The 23784-nt window shown below is 48.9% G+C and overlaps 1 protein-coding gene across 10 annotated transcripts; it reads right to left on the bottom strand.

Moving 5' to 3' along the window:
- Positions 1-80: 80 nt before the first annotated feature.
- On the bottom strand, positions 81-23711 carry NDEL1 (nudE neurodevelopment protein 1 like 1). Of its 10 annotated transcripts, XR_014887446.1 has the most exons (11): positions 23577-23711; positions 15302-15399; positions 13754-13907; positions 12377-12525; positions 11178-11314; positions 9498-9671; positions 8625-8716; positions 6540-6691; positions 4654-4785; positions 3715-3749; positions 81-1635 (listed from the first exon to the last, which is right to left on the bottom strand). XR_014887446.1 is itself a non-coding variant. In XM_085240196.1 (10 exons), exons 2-9 carry the CDS (start codon positions 15385-15387, stop codon positions 4689-4691), a joined length of 1041 nt encoding a protein of 346 aa, XP_085096322.1. In that variant the 5' UTR covers positions 15388-15399; positions 23577-23711; the 3' UTR covers positions 81-1635; positions 4654-4688. The 10 variants fall into 10 exon arrangements, 9 of the variants coding, with proteins under 9 accessions (XP_085096322.1, XP_085096328.1, XP_085096323.1 ...); XM_085240196.1 differs by lacking the exon at positions 3715-3749; XM_085240202.1 differs by lacking the exon at positions 4654-4785 and having other exon boundaries at positions 23577-23710.
- Positions 23712-23784: the final 73 nt, after the last annotated feature.

The raw sequence follows: 23784 nt of genomic DNA, 5'->3' as shown, positions 1-23784 counted from the left end.
TCCCACCCTGCCCTATGGCTTAGCCAAAAACACTGCAGGACAAACACAGCCACCGCTGCCTCTTCTGCAAAATCCACCGATTCCACATTAAAAGAACTTTATTTTGGGAATATTACTCTCAGGTTTGGTTTTGTTTTTTTTTTGTCTTTAAACCACATTATGCTGTGTGACCACGCTGTTATGGTACACTGTCCTATTGAAACATGCCATATAGACTTTGAATAAATAAAGCTACAAAGCCCAAGTTAAGTTATGTACAAAGATCTTAGGCAAAGATAATATGTTTACAAACCTATGTACAATAAAACAAATGTAAACAGTCAAATGCAGCAGAGGATGCACAGGAAAAGAGGACCATAGGGGGCCTAACAGCAAAGGGGGAAACGCTCCCACCATCTGCTGGGGCCGATGGTTTCTCTCAGCGCTTGTAAATAAACCAGTGTGCAGCTGCAGAGCCAAGGGAACATGATGGACCAAATTGGGAAGGTTTTTTTTTCCTCAGACCCCCGTGGGGTAAGGTTCACATCAAAATCCACCGACTCTGAGGCACAGCGACAGAGAACTCGCACAAATACATCGCTTGAAAGACCCACAAGGAACACAGTCGCCCAAAACTGTCACAGAAGCCTGCAGGTGACACTGAAATCCCATCCTATATTACAGAGCTGAACATGGGGTTGATGGATACAGGGTGCTGGGAGGAGGCAGTTCGTGGGCACTGCAGTCCATGGGCTGAGCGGCTTCCTAAAGAGCTGATGTCTGGTTGGAGGGGGGCAGAAGTGTCACTAAGGAGGGCAGAGTGCTGGGATGGTTCAGGCACATGGGAAAAAGATGCTTGCTGCAGGCCCCGTGCCAAGGGAGGAGGCTCCAGCCAAGCTCAGCCCAGAGGTGCCAAGGGCACCGGTGCTAAATGTGTGCTGGGCCCACACGGACCTTCCTCAGCACAGCCCCACCCCAGCAACAGCTCTACATCCATCTGCTGGGCTGGGGAAGGGCCTTATGGACACAACCAGCTGCTCACCTGTCCAGCAGTGATTTCAGTGCTGCGTAACTCACACACCCAAAGCTCACTGCCAACCTCTACTCCTGCTCCCAGCCTCACTCAGTGTGTCTTGAGAGGTTTGAGCCCCATGGGGAAGGACAGCAGCTGGTCGGCTCAAACAGCAGGATGTGAGATCAGGCAGGGAGAGGTGTAGCCTTCAAGAAAAGCAGCAAATGTTTTTGTCACACCAAACCTAACTGAGAAAAGAGATGCAGTGACAGGTCGAGCAGCACCTGGCCGAGGTTCTGCATCCCCTGGAACAGAGCACTATGTGTCAGCTTGTGCAACACGTGGTACGGGGCCGCAGAGCACACCCACTACAGTTAACTCTATTAACAGGACATGAAGGGCTGCAAGCACGGGCTCTCCTCTAGCAGCACGGGCACTGCTGCATGCCATGGTGCAGGTCCTGTTCCTGCGGGGCAGGGAGGGGGAGGAAACCAAAGCACTTCTCTTGTTGGGCCGAGAAAAGCGTCCGCAAGTCCAAGCACAACCTGGCGCCGACTCATACGCTCAGGGGGAGCATGCCAGGTGCTGAGGAAGGTCTGGAGGCTCCCAGTCCCGGGGTCCCTTGATCAAAGCCGTTTACTGCCCTGAGAAGCAACAAGAGACACGCAGGTCAGTACCAGCCCACCCTGGGGGCTGAGCCCAGCCCCTCCAACCCAGGACCTCCCTGCTGCACATACACCCAGGGACAGTGCTGTGCTCACTGCACAGCGGCTGCACAGAGGATGAGGGGCTATGGCCTCAGAGGTGGCACAGCCAAAGGCAGCTCAGCTGCCCCCCAGGCCTGTTCCCCATGTCCTTCCCCCCTGCTCCCAGCCTACAGGCCCTGGGCAGCCCTCAGGGCACAGCCGGGCAGGGCTGGCTCCCCTCAAGCCCCATTGCTCATCCCAGGTGGCTCAACACAGGCTGATCCCAGCACAGTGGATGGGAGGCATCTGTCTGTCCATCTGCACACGCTCACAGCTGCAGTGCAACCACGCAATGGAGAATGGGCTCAGTGAGAACAGGCAGCATACATTAAAGCACAGCAGAGCTGGGGGTGTAGAAGGGCTCTGGGGCCCTCCAGGGCTGCCCCACCCCTCCCTACTGGGCCCCTGAACCCACTGCCTCCACCTAGCTGCAAACCACAAGCTCACCCCTTCCCAAAGCTGCTCTCAGCTGTGAGGGCACACAGTCAGGGAGCAGCACGTGTGTGTGGCAGCCTTCCACAGCCTCTACCCTGTTCGGGCTTTGACAGATCTCCTGCAATTAGGTTCTGCACACAGCACCTAAGCTCACCATCTGCTGCTTGCCATCAACCCAGCCTTGATAAGAAGATGCAGTTACCCCTCAGCAGGACAGCACACCCACCCAACTGCTGCCCCAGCGCTCCTTGTGCTTGGCAATTACAGCACTGATCCAGAGGAGCAGATGAAGAACCCGAATGCCTGCTAGCAAGGTTGGCTTCCCATGGTAACGCAGGGCTCGCTGCTGCAGAGCCCTCCCCATCCCCCAGCAGAGCCTGTCACATCCCACCCGGGGCTGTGTGGGTGAAACCTTTGCCTTCTTTCCTGTTAAGGCTGAAATTTCAACTGACTGAGACGCTCTGCGATGCGTTTCAGAGGCAGGTGCCTCCATGCTGCGTGCAGCAAAACACTGCATTTTCAGCAGCGCGGGTCCCCTTTTCTGCATCCCAGAGAGATACAACCAAAGGCCAGAGGCCATGAAGCAGTCAGGCTCTCTGCACAGATGCCACACAGATGTGGCAGGGCCCACACTAAGCCACGGGCGTCACAAACAGCTTCATGAAGCCCGAGACAAAAAGGAGAAGGAGCCCTTGCTGAGCGGGGCGCAGCAGGACAAGGAACACTCACACTGCACACTGCCTGCCTGCCTCGCCCTTGGTGCAGAAATGAAGATGAAGCAGCAGCCCTGATTTACAGAAAGTTCTCTCTATGGGAGGTCCATCAGGGCTGGCACCTCAGACTGATCCCAACAGTCCCTGCTGGAAACAACCCCCCTGCAGCAGCTCCTGCTGGGTGTTTCTGACTGCTGTCCTGACCACAGCATAAACTTTGTGCCTGTTTCCAGCTGCTCTCTGTCCTGTGATTGCTCCATATGGACCTTTACTCATTAATCTGTATTTGAAGCTGTATTTTGTCCTTAGCACAAAGACTCTGAGGCTCTCTTAACTCTAAGCATCAAACAGAACCTCAACAGAAGACTGTCCTGGAGCTGAATAACCCAGCCTGGCACCCGCTGCACACACAGCAGGGAATGGCCATCCCTGCTCCCTCCAGAGGCAGGCCAACGTCCAGCACAGTGCTGAAGAAGAAACAAGGCCAAAGGACACAATGACTTCAGGCTTAGCTGGGGTAACAGCAGCAGTGCTTCACCCCATCTCTCTGACACATCCGATTCCATCAGAAACATGCATGTATTTGAAGAGTTATTAAACCAAGAAAGCAAGCAGCACTCAATCTTACAGCTGGAACTGGTCACAGCACCAGAGAAACTTATCTAAGGCAAAGAGAAAGAAAGATTATAGCCTCAGGCTTCAATCATTGCCTATTAGTTTGTAATGCTACGAGAACTACCTCATGCAGTTAGCATATCCACCAACTCTGCACCTCCAAGCACCACAGTTAAAATGCATGCAGCTTATCGTTGCAAATGAATTCATTTACCCATGACCAAGGTGGGGAATATCACCTTTTCACGCCTAGTGGAGAAAAAGTGAAACAGTTTATGCACACAATGAAGACATTCTTGGGCATAACCCTGAGTTAAGACACAGGGAAAAGCGTTTGACTGAACCTCACCTGGCTGCTGTTCCCTGAGCTCTGAACAAGGATGCTCTGCAGGGCAGACAGGGATCCTAGGTGCAGTGCCTGCACTACAGCTACACGCACGGTGGGACTACCAGCAGTGTGCAAGCAGAGGCATTTCTCACATTTAAACACAGCCCAGCAGATTCACAGAAATCGTCTCAGAACAAACACCAACTGCAATGACTCTGATGTTCAAGGAAAAGGAAGAGGAGTAAGGGAGTTGTGAGCAAGGAGGTCGTGCCCCAAGGAACAAACACCTCCTCTTGGCTCGCTGTGGCCCCAGCTCAGCTGTTGTAGTGCCTCTGCGGCACCCATCAAGGTCACAGGCATTTTATTCCCCCAGTGGATCGAAGTCCCTAACAGCTAACAACAGTTATAACTGCAAAGGAACTAATTTCCATCAGAGAACACCCCTCAGGTGCTGTTCTGCTAGGCCTTGGGGTGTACACAGAGCCACCACGTTCCTAAAGGAACCAGTCTGTAGGAAAATGATCTTATACCAGACTTGGTAGAGCATAAAATAAAAACAAAACCCAACACAGCAGTTAATTCCTGACTCTTCCAATTCTTCTGCAAAGCTCATGGGCGAGCCCAGCCGCTCTCCAAACCTCCCCTCAAACAATTCTGAGGTAACTGCTCCTATCCTGGCTTCCACACTTTCTCCAGCTGCCCGCCTAGCTCTGCTCAGCAAGCACAGAGCAGGTGTTTGATGAGAGACGGAGGCTCAAACACTTTTAGCAACAAAAAGGCAGAGAAAGGAAAGCAAATGGAACCGTAATGACGTGGCTGGATTACCTCTGGCACAATCCCACCACCCAACAACTGGCTGTTCATAAGGCAGCGGCTGCAGATTGGACCGGGTCTACGAGCTCGTGTGGCTGTTTCAGGCTCCAGCGACAGTTTGGGGCAGGGAAGAGAGTACAGGGGCTGGAGAGAAAGGAGAAGAGGGGAGAAGAAAGGGCACGCCTCGGCTCAGCCACCGCTGTGACGCACACAGCTCGCTGATGGGAGGGCTCTGCTCTGCCCTCACACACACAGCGAGGCAGGTTTACATGGCAGCCGTGGAGATGTGTGTGCAGCACACTGCACCCAGCCCTGGGCCATGAGGAAGGCAGAGCAGGGCAGCTGTAAGGTGTGAGCTGCTGATCCCACTCCTGCTGCACATCTGCGTTTAGAGGGCAGCGATGGGATAGTGGGGCCCTGGTAAGGATCTCTAACAACATGCAGGTAAACTGGTCACTTCCATCACTTTCCCAGTCTGTTAACATCCTTCAAGACTGCTGAGGAAGTTCACTATCAAAGGGACACACTTCTAAGCCTTTTTCAGCTACAGCCTGCCCTGAACTGGAGGCAGCCAGCCCAGATAACAGGAGTGATGACAATCTAGGTAATTAGAAGCGACTCCCACCCCACGCAGCAATCAGCTTATTACCATACCACAATTCACTTTAGCCATGCTGCCTCCTAAGAACACTTCTAATCTCTCCCCAGCACTGCTCTGACAGCCTGCACATGAAATGGAGCCCACGCTGTCACCACCATGCTGTGGTGATGCACAGACCCTGGTCATCCTCCCAGTATGCAGCCAACCTCAAAGTCTGTCCCATTTGCACGTGATGCTGACCTTGCTAAGTATGTGAACACCCCTCTTCCAAAAGCAAGAAACAACAGTAGCTCTGAAAGCTCTTCTTGCCAGTTTCTAAGATGCAACATGCCCTGCTACCCACATAGCAACATGATTCAGCTCACACAAGGAAGATTCCAGAAACCCAGCCTGTCTGCTCTCTGTGGCACTCTTTAAGTTGTTTAAAGCTCTAAATAAATGCTGTTTTGAGGATGTGCTGAAATAACAGCATTAAAGCTGCTCTGGCTTGAAGTCTAATAGGGAAAACTATCGCCAGCAGAGAGCACAGAAGGTGTTTTGCACAGTGCCACTGAGCACAGGTTTCCCTATTGCTGGGTGACACTGGAGGAGAGCTTGGCTGTGCATCCTGCTCCTCAGGGCTGCTCATACAACCACAGGGCCCTGAGCTACAAAGGACTGCGTGAAAATCGTCCTGCTGAACCCCTTCCCCATATCAGAGAGGAAGCTCCAACTATGAGCAAGTCACAGGGTGGTTTTTCCTGCAAATGCTGCCTCAAACATTATGGCTGACACACAACAGGACAGTACAGGACAGCTGCCCCTTCTATCAGCAAGGATTACAGTTAGTAACATTTTCACTGATAGCAGGGAGGAGTAGAACAAAGAGGGAACCACTCTCCAAGGGAGCAGTGCTGCCCACACTTACTGCTCTTACTAAGGGAACCTCCAGCTCTGCAGTTCAGGCACTCCCTGCACGCAAGCACACCAACAGCTCTGGCAGCCCCACCACTGTCTGCTTGAGATCCTTCTGAAGGGCACAATCACTGCACCAGGAGGTTTATGCAGCCACCAAGAGCTGAGGCAGCAGAGGGGCAGCACAGGCAATGACATCCCACCAGCTGAGAGGTCAAACACTTGCTTTTCTCTTTGCTTTACAGAAGCCTGCAGTGGAACGCTGCTTCTCTGTCCCCTTGAGAACCTGGCTCCTCAAATCTCTTACTGGACAAAAGCTCAAAACAAGCCAAGGAAAACTTCTGTTTCACACAGCATCCCGAAACACCCACCCCCCTCAGTGTACAAATACATCCTGACTTACCCTTTGTCAAAGAAAGAAGTATGCCCTGGGTGAGGGTACTTCGTGCCGTTGCTGTTCATCACGCTGCTGTTAGCATTCCCTGAAATGTAGGATTTCCGTGATGCCTGGTCCTTTGCAAAATTTCTGCAGGCAGCTAACTTGGATTCTAAGGCCTGTGAAAGGAAAAGAGAAGTGGGGGAGGGAGAATAGGGATTTTATTTTTCTTTTAGAGAAAATATTTGGCTGCTCAAGTTCAGGCTTTAGCATGACCAGAGATCAGTACGATCAGAACCCCAGCGTGATCATCTTTGGCAAAAACTGAGCTAAATGGGAGCAAAGCTGTTGTTTTCTCAAATGAGAACCACATAATGAGATGCTGATGCAGACTGCCAGGTGCAATCCTCTTCCATTAGGGTAAGGACTTTACAAGAAATCAACTCTCATTTAGGTACCTGAAGCAGGAAAATCAGATTCTGGAAGTAGTAATTGAAACATCCTGATCCAGAGTTGGAGTGCTGCTGGTGTAAGCTGACCAAAAAAAACTCAAGGAGAACCAAAAGCAGAATCCTCCAATTTCAGGAGGTACAGCATACTTGTAAAGTTGCATTTTTCCCCAGGAAAGTATCTTTCTGGTATTTCTTCCTTAATCACTGCCTGCAAAACTTAGCCAGTTTCTTTATCCTCCCTGCTAAGCTTCAGAGGAGGTGCTACAGACCTCCCTTAAGAGGGAAACAAAGGCAGCTAGGCCTACCTCCAGGGTTTCTACCTCATCTCTACTGCATCCAAGCAAGTCTGACAAGTTCTTTTCCTCCTCTACAAGGTAGCAGACTTTCCTCATCCACTGACTCCTAGCAGAGAGGACACCAAAACCCTGATTCTCTCCAGCAGTGTGAGCTGTGCCATGTAGCTCGCTGTCTCACATGCCAGCAAGACAGCTGAGGGGAACATCTTGGAGAGAAAGGGAGCCCAAGGAACAGGATGAGGCATCTAATAGGTAAGCCAACCCACAGAAATCCTGCACATCCTATAATTATTACTAAATAAATGCATGAGCTGGAATTTTGTATCACTGGCTGTGTGTGTTTAAGAATAGGCTGGGAAAGAAGCATGCTTATTTGGCATTTCCTGTCCTCGCAGAGTAATCACATGGGATGTCATTAAGCTCCCTAAATCCCCTACAGACTCTTACTCACAATGATCCCATTTTAAACATGCCACTCTGTAACCCTGAGCCGTCCTGCTGCCCTTTCAACCTGGGCTTGATGAGCTCGCAAGCTCTAAATACAAGCAGTGATCTGATTTTTAATGACAAATTTGGCTAAAACTACCATATTCACATCAGCTATTTCTGTTCTTAGTGCAAACCACAAGGGATAGAGAAAAGCCAGCCCTGGAGGCTAGACACCAAGGCTGCCCATGCTTCCACTTGAAACACTACCCAAGGAGGCAAGTAAACAAGCTTCTCACCGCTCAGAAGTCATGTCTTCATTCAGCTGGAAAGCCTGGCATCCTAAGCAACACCACAACAGATGTCAAAACCATTTCTTTCCTGCTCACAGTTGTAATCCCTTTAGAGGCTCACACATTTCACTTCCCAATCAACTACAGATGGGAACACTTGGCTTTCTCCTGATTTATTTTTTCACTTTCTTACCGAAGGGCTATTTTATTTTTTATAAACAATTCATTTAAGTTCTCAGTAACTTCTGCAGATCTCCTCAGAGACTCCGACGGTCTGCTATCAGCTCACCTTCCATGACATAACACAACTGTGCAGTGGGTACTAAGACCGAGTCCTGCTTTCATATGAAACATGAACAAGCATCTGCTAATGCCCAGCCTCCGTGCACCAAGAAAGTCTTTACTCCAAAAATGGATTTTATCTCTAGAAGTTGGTATCAGATCCTTAGCAACCCACTCCGTAAATCAAGATAATTAAAAAACAAGTGTTACCACATCCCAAACACTAAATGTGGACAATTTAAGAGAGACACCTTAGAAACTCCAGCACTAATTCAGCATGAGCCAAGGCCTCTTCATCCCATTCATGGATGAACATGGATGTGAAGGCACAGAACTGGGGACAGTTCAGTACAGAGCACTCACCCCAACTTTCCGTAAGAGATCTCCCACGATGTTGAGTGCAGATATTCTAGCTGAAGGAGTAAGAGGGCTTGTACCAAATCCATTTGGTATAGCTGCAAACAAACACACTTTATTACATATGTGTCACTCCTCCACCATTTAATTTTTAATTTTTAAATAACTTCTATAAGGAGTAATATAATGAATAAAATAATCTTACTGCAGACTCTTTGTACAAACAGTAACACAGGCTACACAATCTCTAGCCACAGAGAGAAGAAAAAGCTTAATTCCTGCCCACTACCCTCCTCTCCATTAGATATACACACACAGAGTTCATGCTCTCTCCATCTGCATAGCTACTGCCTGCGATCTATCTAATCCAACCAGAGCTTTCTCTGGAATCTACTTTAATTTAAAATAAATAAATAAATGTTTTAATCCTTGTGATTGACCTGAGCCTTCCAGATGGGAAGAGGACTATGCTAATATCCCACTGCTTCCTGAGAGAACAGCACCCCCGAAAGCACATGGTAACAAAGACAGCCCAGACTGTCAGCACTGCTACCCGCTTTTTACCCACCAGTGAACTTCAGCTGAAATATTAGTCACTGCATTTCTCTGCAACCCCAAATATATTCTACTGCAGCCACCTACTAGTGCGATCCTCACCCCTACAAAGCAGTAGCTAAGCTTCTTTCTTTTCCATAGTATTATCTAATTACACTCATTAAACAGGTCTGACACTGCTCCAGTATTTCAGCACACGTTATGTAGGGATCCACATGTATTTGTATTTACTTTAAGTTTACTAACAAGGGCCTTGTCTGAAGTTACTTTTTGACAAGCAGAACGTGCTGCCAATCAATCAGGCACAGTTTCCAGGAATTATACCTTTTGGGGAAGGAAAACTATTTTCAGATCCTTTTCCAACAGGCGTAGCTGGCAAGGAGAGAGATGCCTGGACAGCTGAATCCATCTTTTCACAGTCTAGAGTTGGAGAGCTGGGTGCAGACTTGCGGGTGACTTCCTGCTGCCTTTCCCGTACTGCCAGCTCCTGCCGCAGGTCTGAGAGTGCCAGACAAAACACACATCATATTAGTGACAGATTTCTCCAGCATTCTGTTCATTTATTTAGAAGAGAATACTCTGCAATAATCAGTGATTCACTGTTGCTGGCTCCCTCCAGCAGCAAAGACCTCCATCTCAAATAAGGCACAGCTCGATACCATCACTGCTGGATGGAAAGGCAGCCGCGTTCTGCTGGCCCAGAGAGCTGTGTGCACCCTGAGAGCAAGGCAGCTGACCTGGCCTCAGCATTCCTCCCACTTGTAGTTTGAGTTCCATGGAAAGCACGTTGCAGAAGAACACAGCCAGTCACAAATGCCTGCTAACTGCATTCAGCTGGGGGGCCAGGGAAAAGATTAATGACCTGATCTCGTGTTTCTAATTCCCAACACTTCCCTTCCAGTTTAATAATCTGTAGGACTGCACACTAGCCAGATATTGTGAAGGGATTGTGTCTGCTGTCTCTTGATTCATCAAGATCAGAACAAGCAGACTAAAGAGATTCATAGTCCAAATGACAGAGAAAGAGAAGGAAAAGTAGGAAACCAGTGTTTCATTCCCACTATCTCTCTGGATTGTTCTGTATCAGCACTTTGCTGCCTCCAATTTCCACACAGATTTGCCATAAAGAACATCCAGCACAACTCAGTAATGGATCTGTCAAGTCTCTAGAAGGACCCAGAGGCAAATAAAACGTTACATGGTTGGTTTGTTTTTTTGTTTTGTTTTGTTTTCTTTTGTTTGCTTTTCAGGCACAGCCTAAAAAGGTCCTTTTTAGGTCCTTGCCTTCACTGAGGAACTGTTTCCAAAGAAATAGTTTGGAAAGAATGCCAAAAAACACTGATTTCTAACCTGCAGTGATGGCATGCTAACAAGCACAATGCCCCAGCAGAGAAATCATGTTCCCCAATCGCTAAAATAAGAATAAAGTTTCCCCCATGTCCTCAACATGAAGCCTCTCAGGGAATTCCCAACTCTTACAGCTCTGAGGATTATCTGAAGCATCTCTGATGCCACGGCTCTAAACCACAATCTCCACTGGCACATCTTAAAGAAGCCAGGCAACTTCCAACAGTTTAGAAGGTAACAGCAGGCAGCATTTTTGAAGATAGTTATTTACCATTTAGCATGCATTTCCCTGTCATTTCCTGTACTTTCCCTGTGCCTTGTGGCACAAAGCCACAGAGAGGAAACTTACAGAACACAGTTTTCAGCTCTACTAAATCTGTGGAAAGCAGTATTTTTCTACTCAGCTTGGTTAAAAACCCTGAAAGAATCTGACACTAATTTTACCCACCATGAGGAATTTCTTCCTCTTAGATTCAGCGGACATACAAAGAACAGAGAACATTCTGTTTATTAGCAGGTAAGTTCCAACGCTTATATTACACATGCAGTTTCAACCTCATTAGGTGATGCTTTCTATAAACATGAGCTTTGGTTGCTTCATGTCTCTATTAGTAAGCCAACAATGTACAAAGACAGAAGTAATCAAGCAAGCCATACCTCTGGCTTCATCCTTTAATCTCTGTACAGAAACTAGCAGTGACTCCTTGTCATCCAGTTCACTTTCTAAAAACGCATTTCTCTCAATCGCCTGGTTCAGCCTTTGTTCAAAGTCTTCCAATGAAACTATTGTTGCCCTAGAAACAAAATCCAGAATGTTAGATTCTTCAGCTCAGCTAACTTAAAAGCATATTCAAATACATAATAGAGGAAAAACGTTAGCAGGATCTACATTCAAGTTAGTTACTTGAAAGCTATGAAAATGCTTTTTAGAAAGGACTAGAACTCCAAAGAAGGGAGTGAGATGAAAAGAACACGATAGCATCTAGCTCTCCAAGATGTACCAAAGAGCTGGGACAGAGCCAGTCTGGCACACCTAGCTCCATTTTTCCCCAAGTCATTCTCCAAAGTCATGTATTTCGTGTATCAGCTCTGGAGACACAGGCAGCAGCCCACAGAGCACAGAAAGAAGGGCACTGGGATATTTGTTCCATGATATCAGTGAGACAATTTATGTGTGTCAGAAGTTAGTCATGAGGTTAAGAGCGCTGTGGAAACAAGGTCTCAGCTCTTAAATCTTACTGCCAAATAGCCAGAGGCTCATTCCTGGTCCCACTGAATCAATGGCAAAATTCCCATTCAGCAGAATGGAAGCATGATCTACTCCAAAAATGGGCGTTTCTTGCAGCAGCCTGTTCATTTTCTGCACTTACACAGACCACATTTGCTCCCCACGGTCATTAAGCTGTTATGCAAGGAAAGAGGAGACTCCTTTGGCGTGTTTAATTTAAAAGGGACCAAGTAGAGCACTGGCTCCCTACTTCAAAGGGTCTTTGAGCTACAAGGATCACAAATGTAAGAGTCACTGGGCTGGCAGTATCAAAACTAGAGCACTGGCCTTGCTTGCACAGCTCATTTCTCACAAGAACACAAAGCACCTCAGGTCTCCCTACAAGCTTTTCTTCTGTAATGCAACAACTACCAGCTGATGGAGGTGAACTCCAAGGGTAAGCTGCACTTCACAAAGAATCAAGTGACTCAGGATTTTTATTAATTATTTTTTTAATTATTTTTTACATGTGCATTTTTGTTCTCCTCCCCCTTCCCCCTCCGTTAAAGGGATAATAAAACAATGAATCTGAATAACACAGACAAGCTCTAGTGAATATTTAAGGAAATAAGAGTTTTGCAGCCTTCACCTCTTTGCACGTTCCAAGTCATCATTGGCCTGCTCCAGCTCCCTGACATACTTATGAAGCTGATCTTTAATGGCCCGGGTCTGGCTCAGGTCATCCTCTAACAATGACACTTGCTTGTAGCTTTGTGCATACTGGTGCTCCAGTTTCTCCTGAAAGAAAGAGATGTAGAGAGATAAGTATCAGTAGCATCCACTCAGTGGTCAAATGGGACAAAGCAACATGCTAGCTGCAGTCTGCAGATCTGGGATTGCATAGCAAAAACTGTGAAGGCAGAGGGAATGTACTCAGAACATCAGAAAGGAACAAAGGATACAATTACACACACTGTCCTGTGCGCTGACTACTCGTAACGACACAGCTGGCTGTTCAGAATTGCACCCTTGCACTCACAGCTGCTCTAAAGCCTCAAACATCTAGAAAACCAGAGAGAAATCAAACTGCACAGCCTCCCCTTCAGTGCCTCTCCCCCCTTACAATAGCCACACTGTCTCAAGAACTCACCTGACATCTCCATTATTGAAAATCAGAGCCACTGAAATCTGTTACTGAACTCCTCTGAGTTCACAAACTTATCTTTGAAAGACTGCAAAATGAATTCCAAAACATGCTCTCACCTGCTCTAAGGGTACAGATAGGGGCTTATGGAAAAACTACTGACCTTAAAAGGAGGTACCAGCCTTACAGACATAACTGGGACTGGATATGTGAACAAGTAATTCTCAAAATATCACTTTTATTGGGAAAGATCCCAACCCTTGCTTTCATAAAATAATTCAAGATCACCAGAACAAGTACTTTTCAGGACCCCAAAAGAGGCAAGAACTTCTTAATGGACAGATATTAACTAAAATTCACCTTCTGTACACACACAGATCCTTATGCAATCCCTGTCTCCACAGATATGGCTACTAAGAAAAAATTAGGAGAAGCTCCCTGAAAGATGTGCACAAATAACCCATTTTCACATTTCAGCAGGGTGTCAAAAGACCAAGGAGAAATTTCAGGAAACAAAAAAAAAAGTACAGAAAGAGGACAATATCATGGTCTGACAAAACATACTTGTGTTGTCCTCCCTGTTGCTATGCTGATGTTGCCTGTGTACATAACAAAGCCACCACTTGGCGAAGCCTAAAGAATTCAAACAAACGAGCACAAACTCAATGACAAGTGTTTAATGACGTGAACAAGAGAAAGTCCTTGAGAAATGTCTCTGGTATGCTGCTGGCCTTACTTGGAGTACATGCCATGCTCAAGACTAGATCTTAAGCAGAAGATTCCTTTACTTCGTTTAGATATCCAATGACCAGGAACAGAACAGACAGCCGAAAATGAGACACATTTGAAGGAAGAAGCAATGTCATTACAGATGAGACCTACCTTTAATGTTTCCACTTCATATTTCAGCCTTTGGTTATCTGCTTGCAAATCTCTATTCCTCTGCTCAGCCTGCACTAGCTGTGCTTCCAACTCAGCTTCTAATTCTCTGCTTCCCTCCTGAAATTCAGCCAGTTCTTCACGAGCTTCCTGGAAGCTGTAAGGAGATTTCATCAGTTCAAAATGCAGCATCTCTCAAACACAAAGTTCACTGCTCTTTAGAAATAATTAGATGAAAAGGCAACAAGAGTTTTAAACTACTTAACCATAGACCTCTACAGGGAAAATAGAGAAATTGCATTGTTTACCTACAAATGGAAATTCACCCCTTTATATCTAATAACTCTATTAAATGCACATGCAAATACAACCTATATCAAGGCTATTTCCAGGATTCCTGCTAGTCTAACATTCTGTACTCCACTAGCCTTCACTCTAGCAGACTTAAGAGAGTCACTACATAAAGCTTTTAACCTGCTTTAGGCAAAAACCAGCACAGAACAATAGTCACCGCATCTCAGCACTACCTGGAAATATAAGGATGCTGGAAAGCATTGAGGTTTGAATCTCACGGTTACTAAGTGCTTTGGTAGGAAGCCAGCACTTACCCACCTTACACCACTGCAAGGTATTAAATTACTTGTAGCAGCAGTTCCACATACTTCACTAATTACATTTTCATCTTTACCATAGGTAATAGCTCTTTGCAACCAGCAGAGAAAACTGACTAGGCTGTAGGAAGCTACATATTGATGGGCATCAGAGAGAGACCTTTCTGACAGAATTTCTTCATACAGCTCAGGGATCTCAAATGCCCACACCCTGCTCCCTACAGCCAGAAAACAGACCCAAACAAAAAAACAGCTTGCACATTTGGCTCCTTAGGCTTGGCTTCACTTCTATTGCAGACCACTAACATGGAGTGCAAGAAAAGCTTTCCAAAGGGTACAGGCTGGAAACCTCCAATGCTGACTCCCCTTCCCCACAACAAACAAACAAACAAAAAAAACAAACCACAACCACCCCAACCCACAAGCAGTACTCAAGACAAGCAGCTCTCTTGCCACTTTTTGTAACCAAAAAGCCTTCTGCTCCCCTTAAAAGATGGCAGAGGCTATGACTATAGCAGGGCAGGACTATGAGGTATAACGAACACACTTCAATATACTGCAGCCAGCTACCAAATCACAGGTTTCTCAGACCGAGTGCAAGAAGCCCAAGGGAACAGTAATGATGCCAGGAAGCCCACAGGCAGTCTTCTTGCTGCAAAACATCAAGCTACTGCTTAAGACAGCATTTTAATTATACAAAGATGCACATGATCAGAAAAGGTCTCTTCTCTTGCTCTAACTTGCTCAGTCTTGAGTTCATGGCATGGTAACACTGGGAACGAAATACTCAGCCTCCACAAGGCTGGATCTAAAAACTGCACCTAAAGCTGGAAACGCAGAGAGTCATTTTAATACATTTTGGTAAAGTCTCACAGAGAAATAGACTAAGCCACATCCTCAGTCACCAAGAACTAAATCCACTGAAAATATACAACAGTACCTTTGCTTGTACTTCAAGGAAAGCTCTTTCCAATAGGCAGTTTCCTCCTTTGGACTTGAGAAGGTCGGAATTTCCTCACTGTCCATGTTCAATATGACCTGTAGGATGCAGACACAAGAAAACAATTTTAGTATGATGAGGCAGGCAGAGGCAACCCCCACTGCTGCTGTACTTCAGTGCTGTGCCCTGCAGACTTGAGACTGGCCTGCAGAGTGTTAATGATCCCTAACAGCCACCTCTGAGCAAAGACCAGCTGCAACAAGTAACATCATGCTCTCCTACCTCTGGAAACGCTCATGCAGCAGCCTGAAACAAAACTAGAAATTTGGGCTGTATCCTTTACCAACCACTGAAGCAGCAGTTAATGCCACTGGCTCATTTAGGACCACTACTGGTAAGAATTTACAGCTATCACAGTTTCCACTTTGATTTATAAAAGGTTTTTCCTACAGTGCACACTGCAACACTGCTTGCTATGACTGCACACGAGAGCTCCCCACACACCAGACCTCAGACTCTGCTGAAGATGGCGATGAGAACAAAGCAGTGGTGCTGGACCTGCACGCACTGCAGCACCCAGGGATGCACTCAGCCAGGCCCAGCTCCCAGCCCCAGGCAGCACTTTTCAAGCTCTTGCCATTTTCAAGCTCCCACCAACCTTCTTGCTCACAGGCAGCCTTTTTTTTTTTTTTTCCTTTCCTCTCCAAAAAACAAAACTTAATATAGATCATAAACCTCCAGAAAAGAATAAGCCGAAACTAACTTCTATTGCAAAGGCTTTAAACAATGTTTGCACCAAGCTCATCGCAGCAGATTAATCACTGCTGCTGACTTACAAGTCCTGACTTTCACATACTGACAGTCAATAGCTGATGCTGTCCCTCCAGGCCTGAAAGTGTCACACTGACACGTCCTGCATCTCAGTGACCCACATGTGAGACACCCAGAAGCGGGACAAAACAATGGCAGAGCTCCCATCAGCAGGCACAGCAGCCCATCCCAGAGGCTGGTGCTTGGCTCACCCTAAGGCAGGGCTGAACTGGCACGCTGTTCTGCAGCTGCCACAACACAGGGCACGAAACCAACCTTACCCACAGGGTGCTCAGTACATCCAAAAAACCTTAACTCTCTCCCTGTGTTTACTTAACACACAGCTGTGCTGCAGCAGCAGTCTGCCATGAACCAGGTCTTCATGCTGCCTGAGCCAACTGACCATGCCTCCTTTCCTACACGGCCCTGAACGGAGAGAATAAAACATAGGAGGCATCGCCATTCCTCCCAGCACATGTATTTTCAGTCCTGCTGTACCTCGTTAGATGAAAGTTACTTTGGGTGTATGTGCTTCAGTGTCAACGGTTTACGGGCTGGTTCGGCCCGGTTCCGTGACTAGAAGGGCGGAGGGATCCGCGGATCCGCGCCCCCGGGAAAAAAAAGAAAATAAGGGACCCCGAAATAATTGAAAACAGTGGCAACAATCTGAGGTAAAACAAAGTAATTTACTAAATATGGTATCAACAGAATTTTATAAGGAGAGAGAATGTGAAATTGATAGTGGATCGGCCTTACCACAACGCTGAGATGAGAAGCGCAGGCAGAGAAGCGCAGGCGAGAAGCGCAAGCGAAGCAGCGCAGGCAGAGAAGCGCAAGCGAAGCAGCGCAGGCAGAGAAGAGAGCATCAGGTGACCTTGCCGGGAGTTATATCTCCTCGCTGACCGCAAAGCCCCCTGGGGAAACGTAGCTGCTCTTCTCCGCTGGACAGGCACCCGGAACTTGAGCATCAGCAGTCAAACCCCCAGTACATTGCATGATGTTATGATGTGGAATACCGATAATGAAAAATCATGAAACCATGACATTCAGTTATTGCACCTGTTACTAAGGTAGTTTAATGACAACCAGGAATGAATCAAGTCCTGTGTTTACAGTGGATGCAGAGCCCATGAATCACCTCCTGAGCTGCCACTGTCTCACAGCCTGATGCATTAAGGCAGGCAGACATCTGCTGTGGCTCAGGCCAGCTCCTGAACTGCTATGCAGATTTGTGGGTTGAGGAAGAGGTGAGCGGTTGTTACTGCTGTGTGTGTCCATAACGTCAGTCCCACACCAATCACACTGAAACCACTTCAGAAGTCATCAGTCTCTTGGCTCTCAGCTGGCACTCTCAGGTCAGCCAGAAGCACATTTTCCCCTCATTAAATGAAGCATATCATTGAGCAGGGCCAGCTCCCACAGCTGTGTTAAAGGTAAACAACCAGGGAACCACCCACCAGCTGAATTCAGAGAAAAGTCAGTACGAGGAAGTACCTTACATCATTTCCTAGAAGCAGCTACAGTAACGTGTGTCTGGGTCCAAGACTCCTTCCTGTCTGCTTGCACAAGGCACACCCTTGGAACCAACACCCGAGCAGCCCGGCAAGCAGCAGCAGTCACTCTTCCTCCAGAGCAGCCCCCCGGGGCTCCTAGTGGGACGCAGCCAACTGCCACAGGCAGTCCCCCAGCCTTGTCCATCTCGTTATGCAGCAACAGCTCACAGCTCCCCACACTCCATGTTTTCCATCACACCTAATGCTGCCAGCACTGGGTTTCGATCTGCCAACTGCACTCCAGAAATACCCCATCAGATGCTCGTGCCAACATGCTAGCTAAGCATTTGTGCAAACAAGCTTTTATCATTTCCCCCCCGTGCCTGGAGGACAAGAGTCACACTGTACACAGGGGCTCCGAACCATAATACTGCTTTAAGAGTTAAGGGACACAGAGAGCTCCCAACCTGCACCTTTCCCTTCTGCCAGCCTTTGCCCTTACGGTACAGAAAACCAGACCTACCCAAATGCAGCACAGGCTCAGCAAAAAGCAGCTGCACAGCATTAACAGAACCTCACACACAACTCTCCACACCCGACGCGTGGGACAGTGCATGCCCACAGGGTGCCAGGAGTTGGGCACAAAGCGCTGTGCTGTAGTGCACTGCTGGCTGCATTGGCTGCGGGCATTGTGTGAGAGCTGAGCCCAGCACAAGCCCTTCCCATTCAGGAGCTCCTCTGCATACGTGGCACTTGCAGAATCGGGCCTTTGACAGACAACACTGGGGCTTTCAGGAACAGACAAGACAATGCAGCAGCGTCTTCCAGGGAAAATGAGAGCAGGCTCATGCCGATGCCCACTTGGAATTCATTACAACACAGCTCAGCATTCACGCAGCACCCTGGGAAAACTCAGTTACACGGGCAGAACTCCAGATCCAAGCAGCTCTACAACAAGAGCTATGTTCAGAATGCGATGGCTCCTTTCAAGCCCCCCATTACACAGGGACACAGCAGCTCCGCACTTAAAAATGGAACAGCTTTTCCACACTGCGATTGCTCTAAAAAACAGGAGTTGTAGGTTACAAATTTCACTAAATCATGTTTTAGTGTTCTTGTTTGCTTACTTATCTGGTTGTGCATGACACCCTAATCTGGCTTCCCACTCCCCAGAGCATCCTCGCACGTGGGTCACTCGGTATTTTCCAGATACTAAAAGACTTGAAGTCTGAATCCAACACACAGCAAAAGTGACTAAACTAACAGGTAAGCAGCATTCCCCTCGAGTGCTTCAACAAACCTTGCACCCAAGGCCAAACTGTTATTTCCATGGTGCCACCTCTCAGTTGAGCCATTAAAACACAAGCATGAAGCGTAACAGAGAACCTTAAAAAAAGCTCCCCTGGCTCCCCATGTGACTGGAGGCTGGGCGATGGCTTGGATCAAATGTCCCACCAAAACACTAAGCCTGAAGCACAACACGATGCTCAGAAGCTCAGACTCCCAGCCAGCCCTCCCACAGCTCAGAACCCACCCTGCTCCATTCCCAAAAGCCAGCTCCACTCACTGCCACATCAGGAGCTACAGAAGCACCTCCAAAACCACTGCATCCAAAGCGATCCTGAGCACCGCTCGTACGCAGCTGCGACTGCGCAATATTTTCAGGAAGCAAAGATGAAGAACTAAGAAAAGAGGCAAAGCATTGCTACTCAAATGTGACAAGTCACAGTGCTGGCACTCCCACAGCCACAGTGCTTTGCTGACCACCGGAGGTGATACAAGTGTCAGCTGACCTTTGGAATTAACCAAATAACTGGATAAGACTTGATAAAGAGACCCTGCCAAAGTCACATCTGGCCTCCAGTTCTCAATATAACGACTCATGCTGGCTGTCACAGTCCCCAAAACAGGGAAGTGCCACGTCATAGCTGCAGTCCTCCCTGTGCCCCAGGACGCTGCCATCACCCTGAGCTGTGATGCAGAGCAGGATGCAGTGCCAGCACCAGGCTGTCCAAACCCACAGTATTTGCTTCTGCCTCTTTTACACCCTTTCTCAAACACAAAACCCTGAAGTAAACCTGTTTCTACCATTCCTCACCACCCCAACCCACAAGACCTGACAGGTAACCCCCAAACCCATTAAAATAAATTTTATTATTTTTAAATCGAAAATTCAAAGCATGGCTGTGAATTTGAGCACATCTGCATTGTCTTTCACTTATGAGCAAAGGGAAAGCAAACAATCAAAAGCAAACAAACAATCAGAAGCCACGGATTAGATTTCTCCAATCAACTTGCTCTTGTTTTTCTCATCCTGAAATAGGAGCCAGAGGCATTTTCATGCGCGTTTTGGAAGGCTGCCTGCTTCCATCACTGCTTTGGAAAGTGAACCTCTGTCTTTTCCTGCAATACTATTTTTGAACTGAATGTTCTCTGGTGAACCACAACAAATGCATCCTTGCCTCTTACAACACCAGAATATGAGCTTTCAGGAAAAAAATAGTCTCAGAGCACGCAGCATCAGCACTATCCATAATAATAAATCCTGCTCTTCCCATGTGGACAGCACAGCAGGCAGAAGTAAGCAAACCCTACCTGCAGGAACTCTGCGCCAGGTTCAGGCTAAAAGCCTTTAAAATAACTTGAGAGCAAACAGCTCAGCCTTATCTCAGCAGTCTCCTGTGGAATCTGCCTTACTAACCTCATACAACAGATATGCTTTGTACCACGTGGCCTAGACTTGCATACCTAGCAAATAAGGTATCTGACAGGGGGCAAAACCCAACCAACCACACGCACACCCCAACTAGCAATGGCATCAGAATTCAGCACTAAAATCATTTATTTATTTCACAAACAACACAATCAGATCTCTATTTGTTCCTAAGCAACGCCACCAAAGCATCCTCCAAACGAAGACCTGAAGAGGTTGGCACAAGGACCAGCGCCTGCAGAGATGGAGGGGAGGTCCCTGCCCACGGACACGTGCCAAGATCCGGGGCCACCTGCAAAGCCCACGTGCTGTGCCCACCTCAGCTACCCACCTCAAATCCTTGCTACCTTTCTCTTAAAGCCCTGAGACACTGCAGCACGACCTGCCCGAGAGCAATGACTTCATCTGAGAGCTTATGACAAGCATAGCAAAGAGCCTGTGACAAAAGACAGCACGCAGGTCCCTGGAGCCTCCACATTTTCTCAGCAATTAATACCATCCCAATGAAAAAATTCCTTGGGAAGGCGGTGGCTCGAGGTCTACGATGTTTCTGGATGCTGCACAATGACAAGTGACTTAGAAAGAAAAGCACTTAATGCAGATTTCTCCTCAGATCCGTGAACTGCCTTTAAATCACCTCAAATTGAGTAGTACCAGGGAGAGGAAAACCTTTTGTAAGAACACCCACCACCCATGAGTCACAGGGCAGCCAGGCAGAGGGCCTTAGGGCCCTTCAGCACACAGAACACAAGATGAAAGTTCACTCTAACAGACCACAGGAGTAAGAAGTGCTTTGTTTCCATGCTTTTGGCAGTCCCGTCCCAGACCCCTCTGGTGACAACGCTCCTTGTGGCACCAAGGTCACAGCCACCAGCAGCCTTGATTCTCTTCCACTTTTTTTTTCTTTACCCCCCTTTTCCCACAATTAAGGATTATCTCATGCCTACAGCCTCCACGTGCTCACAGGAAGCAGAGTTTTACTCCAAAAGGAGAGAAGGACATGGAGTGACATATTCCTCTCAATAAATACCGTCACCTCTCCACAACGTGCAGAACAACTCTGCACAGAGAGGTGAGCATCTGGGCTCTGTTCTGCAGTTGACCACAGCCCAGCCAGGCTGAGGTGTGCGAGCAGGACAGAGGAGCTCTTCCAAGGCAGACCCAAGATTAATAATTTAAAGAACAAACCAAAACAGACAACCACACCACTTAACCCACACCTCTCACAGTTAGCTGGCACTACCAGCCAGTATGTCTGTGCACTGTCTGATGCACTGCTGATGCATCAAGTTTAAATATAAACAAATAAATATAACAGTTTCCTATATTCCTTACTACTACAGATGCTAATACATTTCTAAGCAAAAATTGACCTTGGCAAGGCCACCTTCCATCCACAAGGTCCTGGAATATTTTTTATGCAAAATGAAATTGGCTTAAATATCCAAGGAACATTTCCACTGCCGTTTCACTCAGTTAAACACTTCACAGAATCACAGAATTGCCAGGGTTGGAAGGGACCTCAACAATCACGAATCTCCAGCCCGCCGCCACAGGCAGGGCCACCAACCTCCACATTTAACACCAGACCAGGCTGCCCAGGGCCCCATCCAGACAGGCCTTGAACACCTCCCAGGACGGGGTATCCACAGCCCCTCTGGGCAGCTGTTCCAGCACCTCACCACTCTCCCCGTGAAGAACTTCTGCCTGATATCCAACCTCAATCTTCCCTCCCTCAACTTAAAACCGTTTCTCCTTGTCCTGCCATCATCTCCCCTTTCCAAGAGTTGACTCCCCTCCTGTCTGTAGGCTCCCTTTAGGTACTGAAGGCTGCAATGAGCTCACCCCGCAGCCTTCTCTTCTCCAGGCTGAACAAGCCCAGCTCCCTCAGCCTGTCCTCGTAGGGGAGCTGCTCCAGCACCCTCTTCATCCTTGTGGCTCCTCCGGACCCTCTCCAACAGCTCCCTGTCTTTCTTGTACTGGGGACTCCAGGCCTGGACACAGGACTCCAGCTGGGGCCTCACAAGGCAGAGTAGAGAGGAACAATCACCTCCCTGTCCCTGCTGGCCCACTTCCTTGGGTACAAAACAAAAAAATCCCTCTCTGCACTCCTCACTGAGTCAAGGGAGTTCCGAAAGGAGCAGAGCAGCCGTGAGTCACTGGGCAGGGGTGGAGAACAACGGGCTGTGTGGGTGAGGAGAGCCATCCGCGTCAGCAGGAGATCTTAATGGGAGGTCACTCAGCTGCAAGTCCAGCTCCAGGAGCTGTGCCTCGTGTCAGTGTGCTCATCCTTCACGGCACGTCTGCCGCAATTGGGGTCAAACTCATCAAACTGGCAGGGCCTGCTGGGATGGGGCACGGCAGCACAGAGCCGGGCAGGCCCTGCTGAGCACAGGGGGAGATGGGCAGAACCTGCAGCGGGAAATACCGGGCACAGACAGACCTGGCGTCGGCAGCAGCAAACAGCATCTCTGCCAGAGCAGCAAGCCAAGCCGCGGCTGTGAGAGGGAAGTAAGGTGACAGCACGCTCCGTGCAACCAGCGTCATTAAGGGCGGGCGTTAATTGGCACCGCCTGAAGCCCCCATCCGCGGGTCACATACCTGCCAGCACCGAGAACCCTGGGCTGAGAAGAACGGAACGGAGGAACACGAGCTGCGCCTGCGGCCGGCAGGAAAAGCGACTGGCGGCACCGGGAGGGACGAGAGCACCGAGACGCCGCAGGGCGGCGGATCCGCGTCGGGGCCCAACGCCGCCCTCCCCCCGTCGCCCGCCCCAACCCCGCGCACAGCCGTCGGGCGGCCCCCAGCCCCGCTCCCCCCGCCCGAACCCCGCAGCCCGACCCTCCCCGCACCCACCCGCCTCGTGCCGCCCCGCGGCCTCCTGCAGACGGACGGCCGGCGCCGTTACCTCAGGAACCCGGGACGAGGGGGTGGGGGGGCAGCGGCTTGCATAGGGCGGTGGCCGCGCGAGCAGGGCCGGGCCGGACCGCCGACAGATAGGCAGGCACGTCCGCCAATGAGAGGCGAAGGGGCCGTGCAGCCGACCAATAAGAATGCGCCGCGGGGCGGGAGCTGCCCCGTTGTCACTTTGCAGCCAATGGGTGGAAGAACGCGGGGCCGCAGCCCCTCAATGCCTATTGCCCACCACTCAATGCCCATCGCTTATCGCTCATTGCTCAACGCCCATTGTCCCAGCGGACCGGCTGCTGACCGCCGCGGCCCCCCCCCATCCCCGGTCCCCGCCGCGGCCGCTGCTCACCGGAGCGCATCGCCTGTCAAAGCCACAGCATCGCCCGCCGCCGGCGGAACTGCTTCATCCGGGCACCGCGGTGGGCGGGGCGATGTCGTGACGTCACGTGGGGCGGGTCTGAGGGCGGGGAGAAGCGTGGCCACGCCCCCCGTGTCTCTTCTATGCGTGGTGACGGAGCCGGGATGCGTGCTGTTCCCAGCGGCATGAATCTGCAGCG

The sequence above is a fragment of the Meleagris gallopavo genome, chromosome 20 (assembly GCF_905368555.1).
Source record: "Meleagris gallopavo chromosome 20, MGAL_WU_HG_1.1, whole genome shotgun sequence".
Lineage (NCBI taxonomy): Eukaryota > Metazoa > Chordata > Aves > Galliformes > Phasianidae > Meleagris > Meleagris gallopavo.
The sequence above is the reverse complement of the archived record's forward strand: the minus strand, read 5'-3'. Positions and strand labels throughout refer to the sequence as shown.

What these genes read in the sequence shown, in the direction of transcription:
- NDEL1 (XM_085240196.1), bottom strand. Translation starts at nt 15,387, where the DNA reads ATGGACAGTGAGGAAATTCCGACCTTCTCAAGTCCAAAGGAGGAAACT. An exon ending in TCCTTGAAGTACAAGCAAAG is followed by an intron (nt 13,908 to 15,301) that starts GTACTGTTGTAT and finishes ATCTCCTTACAG; the next exon opens with CTTCCAGGAAGCTCGTGAAG. An exon ending in ATGAAGTGGAAACATTAAAG is followed by an intron (nt 12,526 to 13,753) that starts GTAGGTCTCATC and finishes TCTTTCTTTCAG; the next exon opens with GAGAAACTGGAGCACCAGTA.